The sequence below is a fragment of the Rutilus rutilus genome (assembly GCF_951802725.1).
Source record: "Rutilus rutilus genome assembly, chromosome: 18".
Lineage (NCBI taxonomy): Eukaryota > Metazoa > Chordata > Actinopteri > Cypriniformes > Leuciscidae > Rutilus > Rutilus rutilus.
Window position 1 is genome coordinate 19,582,515 of NC_140231.1, and position 16,481 is coordinate 19,598,995.

Genomic DNA, 16,481 nt, shown 5'->3' on the forward strand with positions numbered 1-16,481 from the left:
AGTTAAAAAAAAAAAAAATTATATAAAAAAAAAAAACTCTTCCTCTTTCATTTCATCCATAAATGGAAGTATATCACTAAACCAATGTTCTCTTACAGAAGCCCCTCCCATAATTTTACATGCTGACCAACCTGACTGAAGTAGATACGAACGTCCTCTGCATCAACAAGGTTGTTCCTCAAAGACTTGTGAGCTACAGACCTAGACAGTTTTTTTGGGTATTGCATGTGCAGACATTTTTTGAACGCGGTTTTTTGTTTTTTTTTCATTATACATGCAAGCTGTCTAGATAGGCAGCTCACCATTTTTAGTCAGTGTTTTAAAATTAAGTTATATGTTGGTCACCAAACTATAAAGGGTCTTCTGAGATTTTAAAAGCTCAAAAAGCTCATATCTTGTGAAAAATGTGTTGTTCAATGAAACATTGATATAAGAAACTCTTAATATTAATACCGTGTGGATGTTAACGGACCAATTTTAAACTGCAACTGAAACTACAGGTATCTTCAGGCATTCGATTCTGATATGGCTCGTCATGTGATGTAAACATGGTTGCGCCCATGAGGGGGCGACCTGCTCAATGTAGAATAAATGTTTTTTCTAGAAGACTGATGTCTGGCGTCTTCAATACATGAACATCATTTTTAATCATATTTATTCAAGTGCTGTTCTTTATGTGTAAAACTTTTTTGAAAAACATTAAGTGAACATTGGTATTTACTTGCTTGGTCGGCTAATAACGGTATTTGAAGCAATTACAGCAGCGCAGATATTTCATGAGTAGTTTCTATAATATATCTGGGAATATGTGTAATAAACTACAGGTCAGTTCTCTGCAACAGCTCTTCTTGCTGTGCATGGCTCAATCTTTTGACCGTGGAAATGTTGTAAGAGTCAGACCTAAATATAACTAAAGACCACCCTCTTGACTTCTGAGAGAGAGAGAGAGCGCGTGCACACTTGGCGCTCATGTGAGGAGAGAGCGCGGGTTACTTCAGCAAGTGTCACACCAAAACAGCGACAATAAGTTGAGAACTCGCCAACAGCGCTGGAAGATGGAGGTATGCAATTATTTACTATGCTTTTGCTTCACACTGTTTGTTGGTGCGAATTTTTTTTTTTTTTTTTTTTTTTTAACTTTGAAAGTTTATTTCCTTTGTAGTACTAGACAACATGCGATGAGCAGCGGAGTAAACAACAACTTGTTCTGTTGCATTTCAGTCCATGAGATGCCACGAGATAATAAGACGTCAAAGCATCAACTTTTATAGATGCCATAGATGTAGCCTAACTGCATTATATGCAGTATTCCGTCTTGATTAGTGGTGTTCAAACCTATGTGATCACTAGTGAAAAGCTTCTTTTTTTTTCTTTTGCATTTTTATAATTGAATACATTTTCAGTACAAATGATCTAATCAGCTTAACAATTTAAGTAAATATTAGCATTAACTTTAAAAATGCCTAAATATTGGTTTGTTCATTTGCTTTAATGACAGCAGCACTAAATCTGCATAAACTCCCTTGTGTGAAACCTGATTGTTATATTGAATAGTTTCTTAAATCTTCTTGAATGTCTTATTAATTTTACATCATAACGTTTCTTTGAAAAATTTTAAAATCATAAAACTTTTCTTTTCAGTATTATATTGGATTTTAAATCTGATTTTGTGGTCTCAGACGTTTTTGACTCCACTGTACACATTTATATAGGCTATTACATTATATTCCTTTGTTTAAAAAATATGTTTGGATTAAAAAGTTATTGCTAGTGCAGTTTTTATTCTTTTAAATTCATAATATTTCTACTTCAAACGAATTAATTATGCTTTAAAATGTCTGTAACCTCAAACTGCAGGCTTGATTGAGAGATAATAAATGGTTTACATTCCACATATTCCTCTCTGCAGGTATTTGTCTGGTTCATATGTGAGTTTGGAGTCAGTGGGTGAAAGATGAATAAAGCATAGCTGTGGCTGTGTCATTCAGATTTGTCACCCCACCTGCAAACCTCCATCAATCATAATTACATAAGCTTGTTTGCAGAGGCTGCTCTCATCAGTAGCAGTTTTATGGCTGTGTTGGTCTCTGACTCTTTGAATCGCGTTTTGACCAATGAATTATATCGCCTTTAAACTGCCTCCCTTGTCTCAAGTTAGCAAGAAAGTATGACTGGAATGGCAGCAAGCTAACTGTCACAGGAAGTGGTGTAACCTCATCCGTATGACAGATTAAAATGGCGGGTTTGGATGGTGGACCCACGTGCTTGTGTTTGTATGCACATATATTCTTGTGCTTGCAGATTTGATCACTGATTTGAACATACAGTTTGCTTTCAACTTAAAGTGTCTGAAGGCTCTAACCATAGATTTCTGGGAGTACTATATTTGTCTACACTATATTTCTTGTTGCCAACTTGTGTTATGACTTTGTCACTATATTAGTGTCGTTTCAGAACCCATTAGCAACTTTAAAATAAATCTAGTGACTTTCTGGACTGCTGGTTAACATAGCCAATCATTATATCACATCCTTTCCATTGTCTGACAGAAAATATGTAAATGAGAACAGCTTCACTGGACATTCGGCTATATAGGCCTATTTTATTAAAATACAGTATGTGAGCACGGATTAGGATAGAAAACGGATGTAAATTGCTTACAGTTTACATCATCTAGCAACATTTAGCTACTTTTTGAGCAGGCTTTAGCTACTTTCCATTGAAAATAGTTGGCAACACTGCTCCTATATAGCCTATATTACGTGCCAATAAAGTTGCCATCCATATTTTAGTGGCTTTGTAAATGTCAAAATAACAAATAACTATGCTACCTTAATAAAAATCTATGAATTGCACTTAAATGATTGAGTTGGACTTAGCAAAATAAATGCCTAACAATCCATCAGTTAACATTTACATCTATTATTTAAGTCTTTTTCCTAAAAATAAATTAGTATTTGACTAACAAATTATATTTCTATAAGATATACTTAATAAGAGTTGATAATTTATACTTATTCTTAATTCATCTTCATGTAAAAAAAAAAAGTGCCTTCTATGCAGTTCTTTTGCAACTTTTACGTTCATGCAAATGAGTCTGCAACTGGAAACATCTTCGACTTACTTAAAAGGGTGAAATGTTACTCATCAATATAGTGCTGGTGCTTTATGTTATATGTGTCTAATAATTGCTGATCATGGTGGCAGAGGGTAGTGTGGCGTTACACAATATTGTTGCATAATTTTTCAAACTAAATTTAATGTGCTGGTTCCTCTTGGGAACCTTGTGTATAACATACAAAATTGCATGTTCTATTGTTTAAGAAAAGACTTGATCAGGAGAACTGTGTGTTTACTCAGATATGCAGTGGCAAATTGCACAAATATTGAGATTGGTGTGAAAGAAAGACAAAATAAACAAGCTTCTCGTCTCAATTTAGTATGATATTTAACTTTTGCATATTTTTAAGCCAGAGAAACCATTCTCTGTGAATACAATCTGAGCTGAGCCACATTTAAAGATGTTTTAATTCCTGCCATCAAAGAATGTATTTCGGCTGCTATAGGAGTTGTGAAGCCTGGACTGACTGTATTTCTCAGTCATATTGACTCCCAGAGCACTGTACTGAATGGACTTCTGGTTATTTAAGTTGATTATCTCCTGAATGTCAGCTATGTGAGCATGCGGGTCAGTGTCAGTCCCACCTCGGCAGCTGTTATGGGCGACGGCCCTCTCTTGACTGAGCTGTTCGCAACCTCAGTTTGCTCATATGAAACAGAGATTTGGAGAAGGGAAATGTTATTGCAACATGACATTAACCAACTACAAGCTTCCTCCCTAAAAGACTTGTATATTTTGTTTGTTCTTTGTACTAAAGAGTGTTAAGGAGAGCAGTCATTCATTACCTCATAGAGAACTTGCTGAACTTTGTGCTGGGAGACTGTGAGAGCATATGGGTGTGAACTTGTCCCAGCCACCCTTCAAAATTCATGGACATGACTTCATTTGGAGTATTAGCAAATGATGTAAATGCGCAGTGCAGCTGACTGAAGGACATAATGTCCATTTCTTTTTAATGCCATGGTTCATGAAAGTGTTGTTTGGTCAATGGTATCACTGTCGGGTAATGGCCGTTCCATCCATGCAAATCTTGCAGATGTCGAATAATGGCAAGTGGAGGCAGGTTGTCCTCGTTACAGGATGTAGATGTCCGTGCCGCTGTAGATGGAGTCTTTACATACTCCTGGAACACTGTGTGATTGATTCAAGACCTGGACCCTGATGGGATATGGGTGTGAGGTGGAGTCCGTCATCATAACTCACTGACTCACACCAGAGTGTTTCTCGAAAGCTCGACTTTTCCAACACACCTTCCACTCCAAATATATTAGAGCCAGAACATGAGGTCATAGTACTGGGGCATTTCTGGCTGGAGAACACTCTAGATAGAAGAAAGTGATTGTCCTTGATCTGTTATTTTGTGAAGAATTGGTGGCTTAGGCCTTAAACATACTCTACACACAAATGTGTGATATTTTTGTACAGAAAATACATTACTGTGGGTGCTAACAAACCTCAATTGTCAAGTTATCTAAAGTGTTATAATTCGGGTAGCCAGTTGTACACATATAGACATTTTAGCTAACTTTAACTAAAGAGGTCAAGGTTTGGCTAGTTAGCATGACCCAGCTATCCCCAGCTGGAAGATCTTTTTCTATTGACTGCCAGTTAAAAGTGGCAATGTATTCTTTCTTTTTTTTTTTGCAAGGAACATAAATTGTAAATATTTCAACATATCGATTTTTGTCGATGAAAAAAAAATTCTTAGTCTTAAAAATAGCTTGAATTTAACTACCTTGCCTCTATTTAGTATATTCTATGAATATGCAAATTAGCCCAAATCACACCAGCTCAAAGATTCCACGCGTTGACGTGATTGGTTACAAGGTAGTTTGTGACGTCAGAAACACCAGCGATTTCAAACCACGTTTTTGAGACTTTCTTTTTTTCACGGTAGTTTTAGAGAAAATACTCAGCAATGGTGTTGACTTATGAATTTGCACATAGTTTGTCTTAAAGCATATTGAAAACACCACATAGACACAAAAACAACATTAAAAGCTTGATTTTAATTATTTTTCCTTTATTTATTTTTTAATAGGCATAATTCTTTGTTCTGTGAAACAGAAGATATTTTGAGAAATGTCTCAATGAATTTTTTTTTTGTCCATACAATGAATGTCAATGTAACCAAAACTATTTTGTTACCAACATTCTTCAAAGAAAAGTGTGAACTAGCTATTTGACTATTGCTTTAAAAGGAATTATAAATTGCATTCTGACATGCTTTGAAAAGCAAGGACAGTTTGTGCAGGTAAACGCGTCTGTGATCATGGCATCCCGTTGCGCATGTTTTGGGCCTTAAGATGGAAAGGCTCTGTCTTTTCCTTCCTGTGCATCCTCTCCCATTAGGGGACGTGTTTCAGTGTAAATTGAATCATGGCTGCTTCCTCATGTTCTTCAACTCTCTGACGTACAACAGATTTCTTTGTGAGACACTAATAAGATTCTGTTTTCCACTGCCTGGGTTACAATCAGCGTTGTGTGTGCTGGTAGACTTCTAAAATGAGAAGGGTGTTTGGGTTGGCTTTTGGAGTTTTTAAGTCTAACGAAGTTAATGTTCCAGTCGCATTTGATGTTTTCATAGTTTCCGGGTCAAAGGCAGATGGAATACTTAGATGTAAAGAATACTTATAATATAACAGCACACATATATTTGATTTTTATTAGTATTTGGTCACATCATATGCTCACAACTCTTCAAAAGTTTGGGATCGGTAAGATCTTTAATGTTTTTGAAAAAGTATCTTATGCTGCATTTATTTGATCAAAATACAGCTAAAACTGTAATATTGTAAAATATTAATACAACTTAAACTGTATTTTATTTATATATTTTTAGATGGATGGATGGATGGATGGATGGATGGATGGATAGATAGATAAAATAAAAAATCTTTTCGTTACATTATAAATGTTTTTACTGTCACTTTGTATCAATTTAATGAACCCTTGCTGAATAAAAGTATTAATTATTTAGTCTATGGTCCAGTTCTCTCATTTAGTTGCTTATTAGCATGCATATTACTTGGATATTGGCTGTTTATTAGTACTTATAAAGCACATATTAATGCCTTTTTCTGCATGACCATATTCTACATCCCTTAATCCTTCCCAATACCTAAATTTAACAACTACCTTACTAACTATTAATAATCCGTAATTAGGAGTTTATTGAGGCAAAAGTCGTAGTTAATAGTGAGAATTGGACCTAAACTAAAGTGTGACTGACCCCAAGCTTTTGAATGTTAGTGAAAAAAGTATTTCAATAATACAGTAAAAATAATATTTGTTGTAGTTTTTATATGATATTGCTGTTACAAACGGAAATTGGGGCTTTTGTAAATTGTTACTAGAAATTGAATCTCAGGTTTTGAATATTTGTCTACATTTCGTTTAATTTTGTTTACTCCCTTTCTGCCTCTGAAAAACCAGCCCTGGTCACAGTGTGGCTGAAACAGTTGAAGAGGAAACGCAGATGAAATACACTAGAGTCCCGCTTACCCAGTTTTTTTACACATAACTGCTCCCACACTCATGATGGCCTCTTGTTTAATGAGCTGATTTCTGCTCCAGCACTGCAGCGTGGTAAAACACGAGTATGTCATCGTGAGCATGTCTCTGTTTTGGAGATGAAGAAAGGATAATGCTAAATTGAATTCGTTTGTGCTGTTTGTTGCTTTTGTTTACTCGCTGTGTGTCATCTGACTGCTGCCAACTGTTTTAAAGGTAAAGGAAGCTTTGGAACGAATCTGAGTTTTTGTTGCTTACACAGTGTTTATTAAGGTAGCAAAAGATGGATAACTATGAGTGACGATTGCAACAGAGATGACATGATCAGGGGTCATCTTTGCAGGTGTGTGTGCAAAGGCACAGCTGTGGCACACACACATTCAGACACACATTTGCTGTAAATCTCACCACCCACTGGGTCTCAAGAGAAAAAGCTGCCCGCACCCTGCCTTAAATGAGTAGTAATGAGCTCAATGCCCTATACTTTACGTGTGAGAGACACAGCGCTTGCATTACAGCTTTCAGAAGTAAACACCACACCATTTGTGATTTATTTCCATGTTTTAAGGTCTTCCTCTCTAAAATATTCCCACAGAGTAGAGCAGAAATACATAACAATGGCAGATATTTGCATAAAATGTACTGTAATGTCAATTGTATAGGGGAACTGGTTGAAGGAAATCAGTGTTTTCTCAGTTGCTGTTGTTTAAAATGGCAAGCATGCTCTTACGTTGCATTTCAGGCATGGGAGCGGTTCAGTCTCTGGGGCAGGTCCTCATCGTCTTGCCATGTTGTTTTTGGCAGTTAGCATAACATTTTTAATTTGTCAGTGACACTAAGAATTTCTATGAACGTTTCTTGGGGGTCACACTGGAGGACGCTTTCTCAGGCTGGATTCATTCTACAGCGAACTGGGTTGCAAAATAAATGCGTAACTGAATGATATGGGCCAAACTGCTTGTGTCTGTTTCTCTTATGACTAATTTCTAGTTTTCTTGTAACAGTGCTAAACAAAACACAGAATATCAAAGTTTGAGAGACGCAATGATGCATCAGTGAATCCTAAACGTGAATAGATTTAAAATTGCAACAAGAATTTTCACAGAACAAGCTTTTTTCTCTCCATCTTGGGCATTAAATAGGGCAGATGATGTCATGATGAGATGGAATGCTTTTATCTTAAAGAGGACTGGATCTAGTGAAGCTGGAACACATGTGCAGCAGACACAGGCAGGACTGAGAGAAACAGACAGAAAGAGGTTGGGGGAAATAGAGGCCTTTTAAACAGAGGTCTAAATGCGTCAAGTTACCAGGTGTCTTTTTCGGCCATTTTAAGCAGTGGCGTCATGTACCTATTTTTATTTTAAAAGGGCTTCCAGGCTCGCTTAGGTTCACACCTGCCAAATTTAGTTTGATTAAAACCAACTCGATTGCTGCTGCGATTGCCTTGTTAGTGCAGTTAATTTCAAAAAGTGTGAACGGTGCCAACCGAACCCTGGTGCACACCCCTTTTCAGGGGATCTCGATCCACTTCCAAACAAACTCTGGTGCAGTTCAGCTGAAATATAACCCCAACACGGACCAAACACATCTAAACGAGCTAAAAACAGGATGTGATGTCACAAGTGTGACCTTGATAAGGACAGAATGCTCAAGCATACCTGGTTCCTCTCGTCATAGTCGCGATGTTGCCCATCACAGTTCGGTACAGGCGTCGGACCCACGTCTCCTTGCAGTAGATCATGGTTTGTGTGCAACGGAGGAATTCCTGGCACTGTTTCGATTCCTTCACACATTTTATAAGCTCTCTGGGTTTTCTTAGCTAGTAAAAATACCATCATATGTACTCACATACAACAAGTGCATTTATCCCAGCAGACAGCATATTGGATGTTTGGTAAGTTCAGTTGCAAAATATACATCATATTTGTGTTAGTTGGACATGTTTAGTGGAGTAGTAAAGATTCTGGTTCAAATCCCAACCTAATATATTTACATATTAATTAGATTAAAACAGTATCATTGTTAGTGCGGTATTGCTTTTATACAACAGTTAGATAAATATAAATTGGTAGGCTTTTTTTTTTTTTTTTTTTTATAAATACTTTTTGTGATGCTGGTTGAAACTCTCTTCACATCCTCATAGCAATCAATAATAGAAGGTCTAAATATAAATATAAAAAAAAACATGTACATATATTTTCTGTGGAAGTCTCAGGACCAGAAAATGTTCGTCCAATCATTGCATTCGATCCGCATTGCATTGTACCTGCGAACTGCCCCACAATTTCAGCAAAAAGTTGCATTCAAAATCAGCTTTGCTCAAGAATGGTTTACATGGAAATGACGCATCTGATTTTAAGCTCTCGGCCTGCCCAAGCACCCTTCCTGTTTTTGACTTGTCTTATATACATCAGCTCAGCTTAAGTTGCCTTATCATTGTATAACCAACATCCTGTAAACTATAGACTGCATGCAGCTCAGTAATGGTGGGTTCCCACAAAGCTCAGTGACTGAACACCTTGATGGCAAACAGTTGTCTGAGTCCATAGACATTGCCTCACCCCAAAAATACCACATTGTGCTATCACTCTCGACAAGGCAAACTGGTTTCCCTCCACTGATAGTGAGAGTGCTAATGGTCGTAGATGGAAGCATGTGGATGGAAGAGCCTGAGAAGGGGATGATAACAGCGGGCTGAAGTCATACCCGACTGAGCCTGTGTCCCCCTGAGGATAGTTTCTCAACCATTTCTTTTGAAATGCACTTTTTTTCATCACTTTGCTCTGAGTGCTCACGACTCTCGTGGTTTCCTGTGGTGAAAAACAAGACTTTTTTCAGCCTTCTCTGTGAAAGTCAGCATTACAAAACTTGTCAGAAATCTTTACTAGACGATTGAAAAGTAAAACCTGGACTAAACTCCTCTCATTGGAGGTGTTGCTTTGGACTTTGCAGTATTGTGTAGTATTGTGTGTTCTCCTACATTTTAAGAAGATTTGTTATATAGTAAGGTGGGCGGAGATTTCACAATTAAAAATAAATTCATTTTAAAGTGCTTTGCCTAGGATGACATGGTTCAATATTACAGATTATTAATCAAAAAGAAGGGGACATTCTCATTCATACACTAACATTTTGTATTTCAGGAGCATTCTGTTGTAAAAAAGCGCTCTGTGGCTGAACTAGCTGGAAAATTCAGTTGTCCAAAACCCCATACGACAGATGCTGAAGTGGTGAGGTTTCATATTATATGATCACATCCTCTCTGCTTTCGCACTTCATATTCCTAATATGTCCCGTCGCCTTTCTCTGGACGTCGATGATTCGAAGTCTGGACAAAGTCAGCAATTTTTTTCTGCTGTTGCTTAGTTGTTGTTGTTGTTGCTTTTTCATTTTGTCTTCAGTTTTCCTGCTTTTTCCTCATTTCCTTTGAAATTTCCTTAAAAAACAGTTAACCCTTAGTGTTGACAAACCGATAAAAGAGGACGTGAATCTTCCCAAACGACAAAATCAAAAGAAACAAAACCCACAAATGATAATGTAAATGACATTACCATTAAAATATGTGAGGTTAATTATCCAAAGCAAAAGAATAGGTATATACTTATATTAAGATATCTATACTGCTAGATAGGTGAACAGTTATGTAGAATGATTTTGTAGCACAGACCTGTTACCCCTGATACCTTGTGTGTTCATTTAAACGGAAAGGGGGAAATCTCAGAGATAGTTGGTTCTTTCCCCTATATTTCAGACAAGGAAACAAATTTCCCAGTCTCATTCTTTGGAACAATTCCACGGTGTATTTTTGGATTCGTGCGTGTCAGATTTTTTTCCTTTGAATGTGTGACTCTTGTATATGTCCTTAGGTTTTAATGTTAAGATTGGTTGTGTAAATCCTCATGTACTGCATGGCAATCACTTAGGAAACAGACACCGAAGCAAGGCGTACCTAAGCACAGATATTAATAAGAGCGCTCGTTATGCAATGCAGAAATACTATGTTGCATGTCTATGCAGGTGACAGATGGGTTATCTTGTTTTTACCACTATCTTCCTGCTTCCCTCCTTTTTAAGCGCTGTTGCTCACTTTGGTAACATGTCTCAAACATTTCCTCATTCCAAACTATTACATTTTTTAGATAATAGTTGTTGTTGTTTTTTATAATTGTATTCATTCATTACTATGTCGTTTCTTTATTAATTGAATTGTAGACTTTTTTTATTCTTATAAAACTATTTTTTAAAAAAATCACATTTATTTAATTTAACTCTCATTAGAGTATTAGTGTTTAGATGATCCCCCAACAGACATTACTGACTAAAGGAAACTTTGCAACTACAGGTCAACTTATTTTACTACTAACCTTAACACTCTACTAATACTCTACTAATACTCTAATGAGGGTTAGTTGACAGGTGCAACATTACTTATAGTCAACAGAATGTCTAAAGGGTCAAATAAAGTGTAACCTTACGTTATTGATAGCTAGAATTCTGTGGAAGTATTTTGGCGGTAAGGTAAAGTGGACGTACATGTTTAAGCATGTGTATCTGAGCTGTTCTTTTGTTCCAGAACAAGCCTGTGCGGAGGAGACCCCCACGCTCGCTCCTGCTGCCTGCTAGTAATGATGCAGCTCAAGGCCAAGATGAGGTGAGAGGATCAGGGAGTTAATTAAGGCGCCATTTGGCAACAATTCATTTCCTTGTTATTCAGAAAGAAATACAATTCATTGCACTGTGGGAATTAAAAGGGCAGGCCTTAAGGCAGCCAATGATGTGCTGTTTTTAAGTCACATGACATTTGAATGTCCCTCCAAATATCTCTTTCCCACTGTCAACCTCAAACGGAAAACACAAGTGCTCCAGAAATTGCTCTATTAACCTCATTTCTAAACCTTTTTTCTCAAAGGGGATTTTTTTTTGCAGCATCTTTGATAAGTAAATTAGAAATTTTATTCAACGCTGTACCACTATGGAAAAATAGGTATTTTGCTGCTGTACCACAGTGGAATTGCAGTAATGTATTTTCCCATTGGGATTTTTTTATTGATAGTAGCATCAACAATATGATTGCAGTTATTTATTTATTTGGAGTGTTTATTGTAGTATAGTTGTATTTATGTATAAATAACAAAATTATTTCTTTTTTTCAGGAAAAGAATTAGAAAGAGCAATAGGAAGAGTGCAGAGTTAGCTCTTCCATGTGAATAGAGTGAGGATGAGTTTAAATGATAGGGATCTACTTATTTTTGGTTTGCATGAGTTCCAAGTATATAAATCTATAAATTTCTAAAAGAAATGTGCAATGAAATAGAAAAGAAAATCATAATTTTATACAAACAACTTTTTTGACCATATTCCAGATTTATAAGTAAATCTTTTTTAGATTTTTATGATTGAAGCGATTTCATATAGTAAAACTTATTTGAAAAAAATATTTCCTGGTTAGAACATAATGCGTACCATAGAGGGTTCAATTAATTTACTTTAATTCAAATATAATTTCTTAGTTTTTATATTACCTCAAAATATTAAATGTTGTGTAGCAATGATGCAGATTTTCTTTGTCTTTTTTTTATCCGTTCAGAAAGGAGCTGAAACAGTATCACCCAGGAAGAACAGAAACTCTGCCCTTATTGAGAAACTGCAGGTTTGTTATTCTCACCTTCCCTAATCTTATACAGCAGTGTTTCCCTCTAGTGGACAGAGGTTGTATTGCTAAAATGAGTTTCCCTCTAGTGGACAGAGGTTGTATTGCTAAAATGAGTTTCCCTCTAGTGGACAGAGGTTGTATTGCTTTAGAAGAGCTATATCGGAAGTGATTTTCCATCTCATTTCACACAGGCCAACCTCGCGCTTTCTCCCACGGGGCCACTGCCCTTCCCAAAGAGCCCGGGGGTGTTGAAGTTACCGGTGCCGTCCTTCTCCCCCGGCTCTCCCAGCAGCCCCTCTAGTCCTCCTGTAACTGTCACACCCAAACAGGAGGAAACCCCTGCCAGCTTTGAGAATCCCACAGAGGGAACTGTTCTCAAAAGCATCATTAAGGTTTGAGGCTTTTATATCATTTCATTATGTCAATGAATTAAAACCAAAGATGGATGAGAAAAAGGAAGCCAAATACCCCAGAAGGGGTCGTTGCCGATTATTTGGAGCCAGAGTTATCCTGAGGTGGAGCAAACTCAATCGCAAACACAGCTGTCAATCATGATGTTACACCATGTTTTTATAGCATCAGATAGCTAACTAAAACCAAACTTACTGGAAAATTAACACTTAAACATATGTCTACATGATAAGAACTACCTAAAATGTTTTTTTCGATTACATGGAGTGGGTGGGGTTTATGACCGATACTGCAGCCAGCCACCAGGGGGCGATCAAAATGCTCTGGCTTCACTTTTCAGGACATGTGCGGCACACTTGATTAAAACCGATAAAAATTGGTGCATAATTTGAATTCGAATGTGTTTTTTGAATCTGCGCAGGGTAGAGCTCGACATTCCATCAAGCGGCGGCCACCGTCTCGCCGAAACAGGAAGTCTAGTGCCGATGAAGAGGAGGATAAAACAGCAACCCTCGAACCCACGACTCCAAATGGACACGAAGGAGATGTGTTTGGAGAACAGAAGGCGTCACCAGACTCAGAATCTCTCTCCTCTAAACAACAGATTGAGCAGGAAACTAAATCGACAGATTCAGAGAAGGCGGAACCAGAGGGAAAAGTGGAGACTGTGACTTCAGAAAAGAAAGAGGGAGAAGAGAAAGAAGAGAAGATGGAACAAGAGCTAAAGGAAGAGAAGATGGAACAAGAGCTAAAGGAAGAGAAGATGGAACAAGAGCTAAAGGAAGAGAAGGTGGAACAAGAGCTAAAGGAAGAGAGGGTGGAACAAGAGCTAAAGGAAGAGAAGGTGGAACAAGAGCTAAAGGAAGAGAGGGTGGAACAAGAGCTAAAGGAAGAGAAGATGGAACAAGAGCTAAAGGAAGTGAAAAGTGAGGCTGAACCACAGCTGGCTAACAGCACAGAAGAAACACGTGAAGAGCCAGTCATGGTACCTCATGGAAAAGTACAGACAGAACCTGACACAACAGATGAGAAAGAAGAGGAACAGAAAGAAGATGAAGTGAATCATTAGAACCAAGTGAGTGAGCATTTACACCTTTAGCTCCAGGATGGAGGAAGAGAGGACAGTGCCACACTAGCATATTTTTGTTCACTACTAGTTATAAGCACAGACTTATTGTTTCATTTGATTTCATTTATATTTTGCAGGGATTTAAAGTCTCTAAATTGAGAAGAAGGTCAAATCAACTGGCTCATGCCGAAGAACTCCCTTAAACTCACTGCTTAACCAAAGCAAAGACATCAGGAGAAAAGATAATGTGAATAACTTGGTATTAGACTTCTAGTCTATGTCAAACATTTGAGTCGTTTGAATGTGGAAGTGAATCCTTCAGATGCAGAGAGCAACAGTATATTCCCTGTACAGTTGAGTTGATATTTTGATAATACCTCTGTTCTGAGCCGCTTGTATGAATTTACACGTAAGTTTGGTTTTGAAATATACTTTTTGTATATAATTATTTCTCCACTAAAAGATTTTTTTATTCTGTTCGTGTTGTGCGTAGCTGTATTCCTATCAAACATATGAATATTGATCTTGCGATTTTGAGACTTGCAGAAATTAAAAATGGAAATTTGAAAAAAATAACTAATTTCATTGGAAAATTCTGTTTTCTCATTGTACTGTTGCATGTAAAACAAATGTTGAAATTAAATATGTACTTACAGGGCTTGACATTAACACCCGCCAATCCTCCAAATGCGGGTGTATTGCAGCAGTGGCGTGTAACACAGTCACTCCTACTAGCCACTTTAGCCATTTTATATAATTTTTTCTGCTGTAGTCTTTTAAAAGGGCATCTGAAATAATAAAGTGCAATGTAATGTAAAAATATAGATTTTTCAATACATATCAATACTGAAATGCTTCCAGTTCTAATTTTCTGCAGAATAGAGAACTTTCTCACTCTCTCATGATCTCTTCAACAGCGTGTTGACACACAAACCCGCCTCTCTTCACTCGCTCCTTACATTTGCTCCAGATGAATATTGTTGGTGTTACAGGGCTTGAATTTTGGCGTGGGATTGCGCACGCAATCTTACACAATTTTACTCATTCCCACAGATTTTGTGCCCACACCCAAAGTGTGTGCACATAAAGCCGCCTCTCAGTACTCAGTACCACATTATGAGATCCTCATATTGGAAAATTGTGGCCAGTGAAAATGCTAAGTGACTAGTAACTTTGGAAAACCACTAGCCACAGTGGCTGGTGAGCAAAAAAGTTAATGCCAAGCCTTATGTACGTATAATAGTAAGAATCATTAAGATGAAATGTTCTGGTTCTAGAAGCCTCACCTCAGGCTGTAACTCAGGGCTAGTCCTTTTCTGCCCAACATTTTGACAGGATATTCCAATATTAAGCTTGCCTCATTAGTGGCCAAAATATTTGCTAAAAATATTCACTGATAACTAGTGGTCTAGTGTAAATGACAACTATACTATGTGCTGCATCAGAGGTTCAGAGGGCAAGGATTCACTAGGGAGTCTCAGCACAATGGGTTAACAAGATATAATGATTAAAAAAAAGTGTAACAAGCTTTAAAATGAGCTAAAGCCAAAAATCAAGATTATTATTTGAACTCAATCCCCTAAGTTTTATTTAAAAAACCAAGGTTCTCACTGAATAATTAGCTTTATGAGAGAATTTTATTTAATATGAGAAGTGTGATTTCTAGACCTGGAAAAGCTGGCAATTATTATAATCTTAATAATAAGTAAAGGAAATTTCTAGTTTTTCAGTTACACTTAGTCCATTAAGACACTCAACTATAACTTTGCAGCTACATGTCAACTCTTGAGTATTAGTAGATTGTTAGGTTAGGCATAGTTAAGTTGACGTGTACTTGCAACACTTATAGTCAGTAGAATGTCTGTTGGAGGACCATCAAAATAGCATTTTGTACCTGAAAAGTGAAGCATCAATAGCTGACATGTAGTTGCAAAGTTACTTATAGTTTGTAGAATGTCTAAAGTGGACTATCGAAATAAAGTGTTACCAGTTTTTTTTGTTATGTCAAGATGTAAAATACTTTAATGCACTGTAAAAAAATTCTAACCCTCCCAAATCAAAAATTTCAAGTGACCGATAACATCTAAATTTTTCAATTGGCCCAAGTGAAATTCTTGTTGCAATAGTCTGTTAACATTGGCTCAATGAGAAATAATACGTCAGACTAATGTTATCGGTCACTTGAAATTTTTGACTTGGGGATGTAATTTATTTTTACAGTGTGGGTAGAAATTTCTGAGAATTGCTTGCTATTTGTGAGTAAGAAAATTGTTTTAAAAATAAAAGCCTTATCCCGTAATCATGAACAACTGGAAAAGTCATGTAAATATATTTATCATAAAGAGTGTAAACCTTAAAGAACATTTGGTGAAAACTTCTAGAATTATGGAATGTATTATTTTAATTAATTTACTTTGTTGTTTTTAATATATTGCCACTTCTATTGAAAACAAGCTGTTTGAAGCAGAAATATCAGAAATATCTTGGGTGGCCTTCAAGTGAAAAAAAGCATTGAGAACCATTGAAATGTTGCAGAAGCGATTCATTTCTCTTATAAAATCTCTTAATCAGGTCATTGACAAGCTCAACCTCCCAGACCTGTTCTCATCTCTGGAATCAGTGCTGACCTCATGGAAGCTGAGGGACAGATTACCATTTAAATAGATCTCTCTAGCACTCTCATTCAGCGTGCATTTTGTGTTTTAATATTT

At 36.8% G+C, this 16,481-nt stretch overlaps 1 protein-coding gene across 2 annotated transcripts; it reads left to right on the forward strand.

Moving 5' to 3' along the window:
- The first annotated feature begins 933 nt into the window (after positions 1–933).
- Positions 934–14,312, forward strand: dub (duboraya). 2 transcript variants are annotated; one of them, XM_084387786.1, is made up of 8 exons: positions 934–1,061; positions 9,781–9,867; positions 11,211–11,288; positions 12,225–12,287; positions 12,482–12,682; positions 13,123–13,518; positions 13,600–13,776; positions 13,908–14,312. In XM_084387786.1, exons 1-7 carry the CDS (start codon positions 1,056–1,058, stop codon positions 13,768–13,770), a joined length of 1,002 nt encoding a protein of 333 aa, XP_084243912.1. In that variant the 5' UTR covers positions 934–1,055; the 3' UTR covers positions 13,771–13,776; positions 13,908–14,312. The 2 variants fall into 2 exon arrangements, with proteins under 2 accessions (XP_084243912.1, XP_084243911.1); XM_084387785.1 differs by having other exon boundaries at positions 13,123–13,776.
- The last annotated feature ends 2,169 nt before the right edge of the window (positions 14,313–16,481 follow it).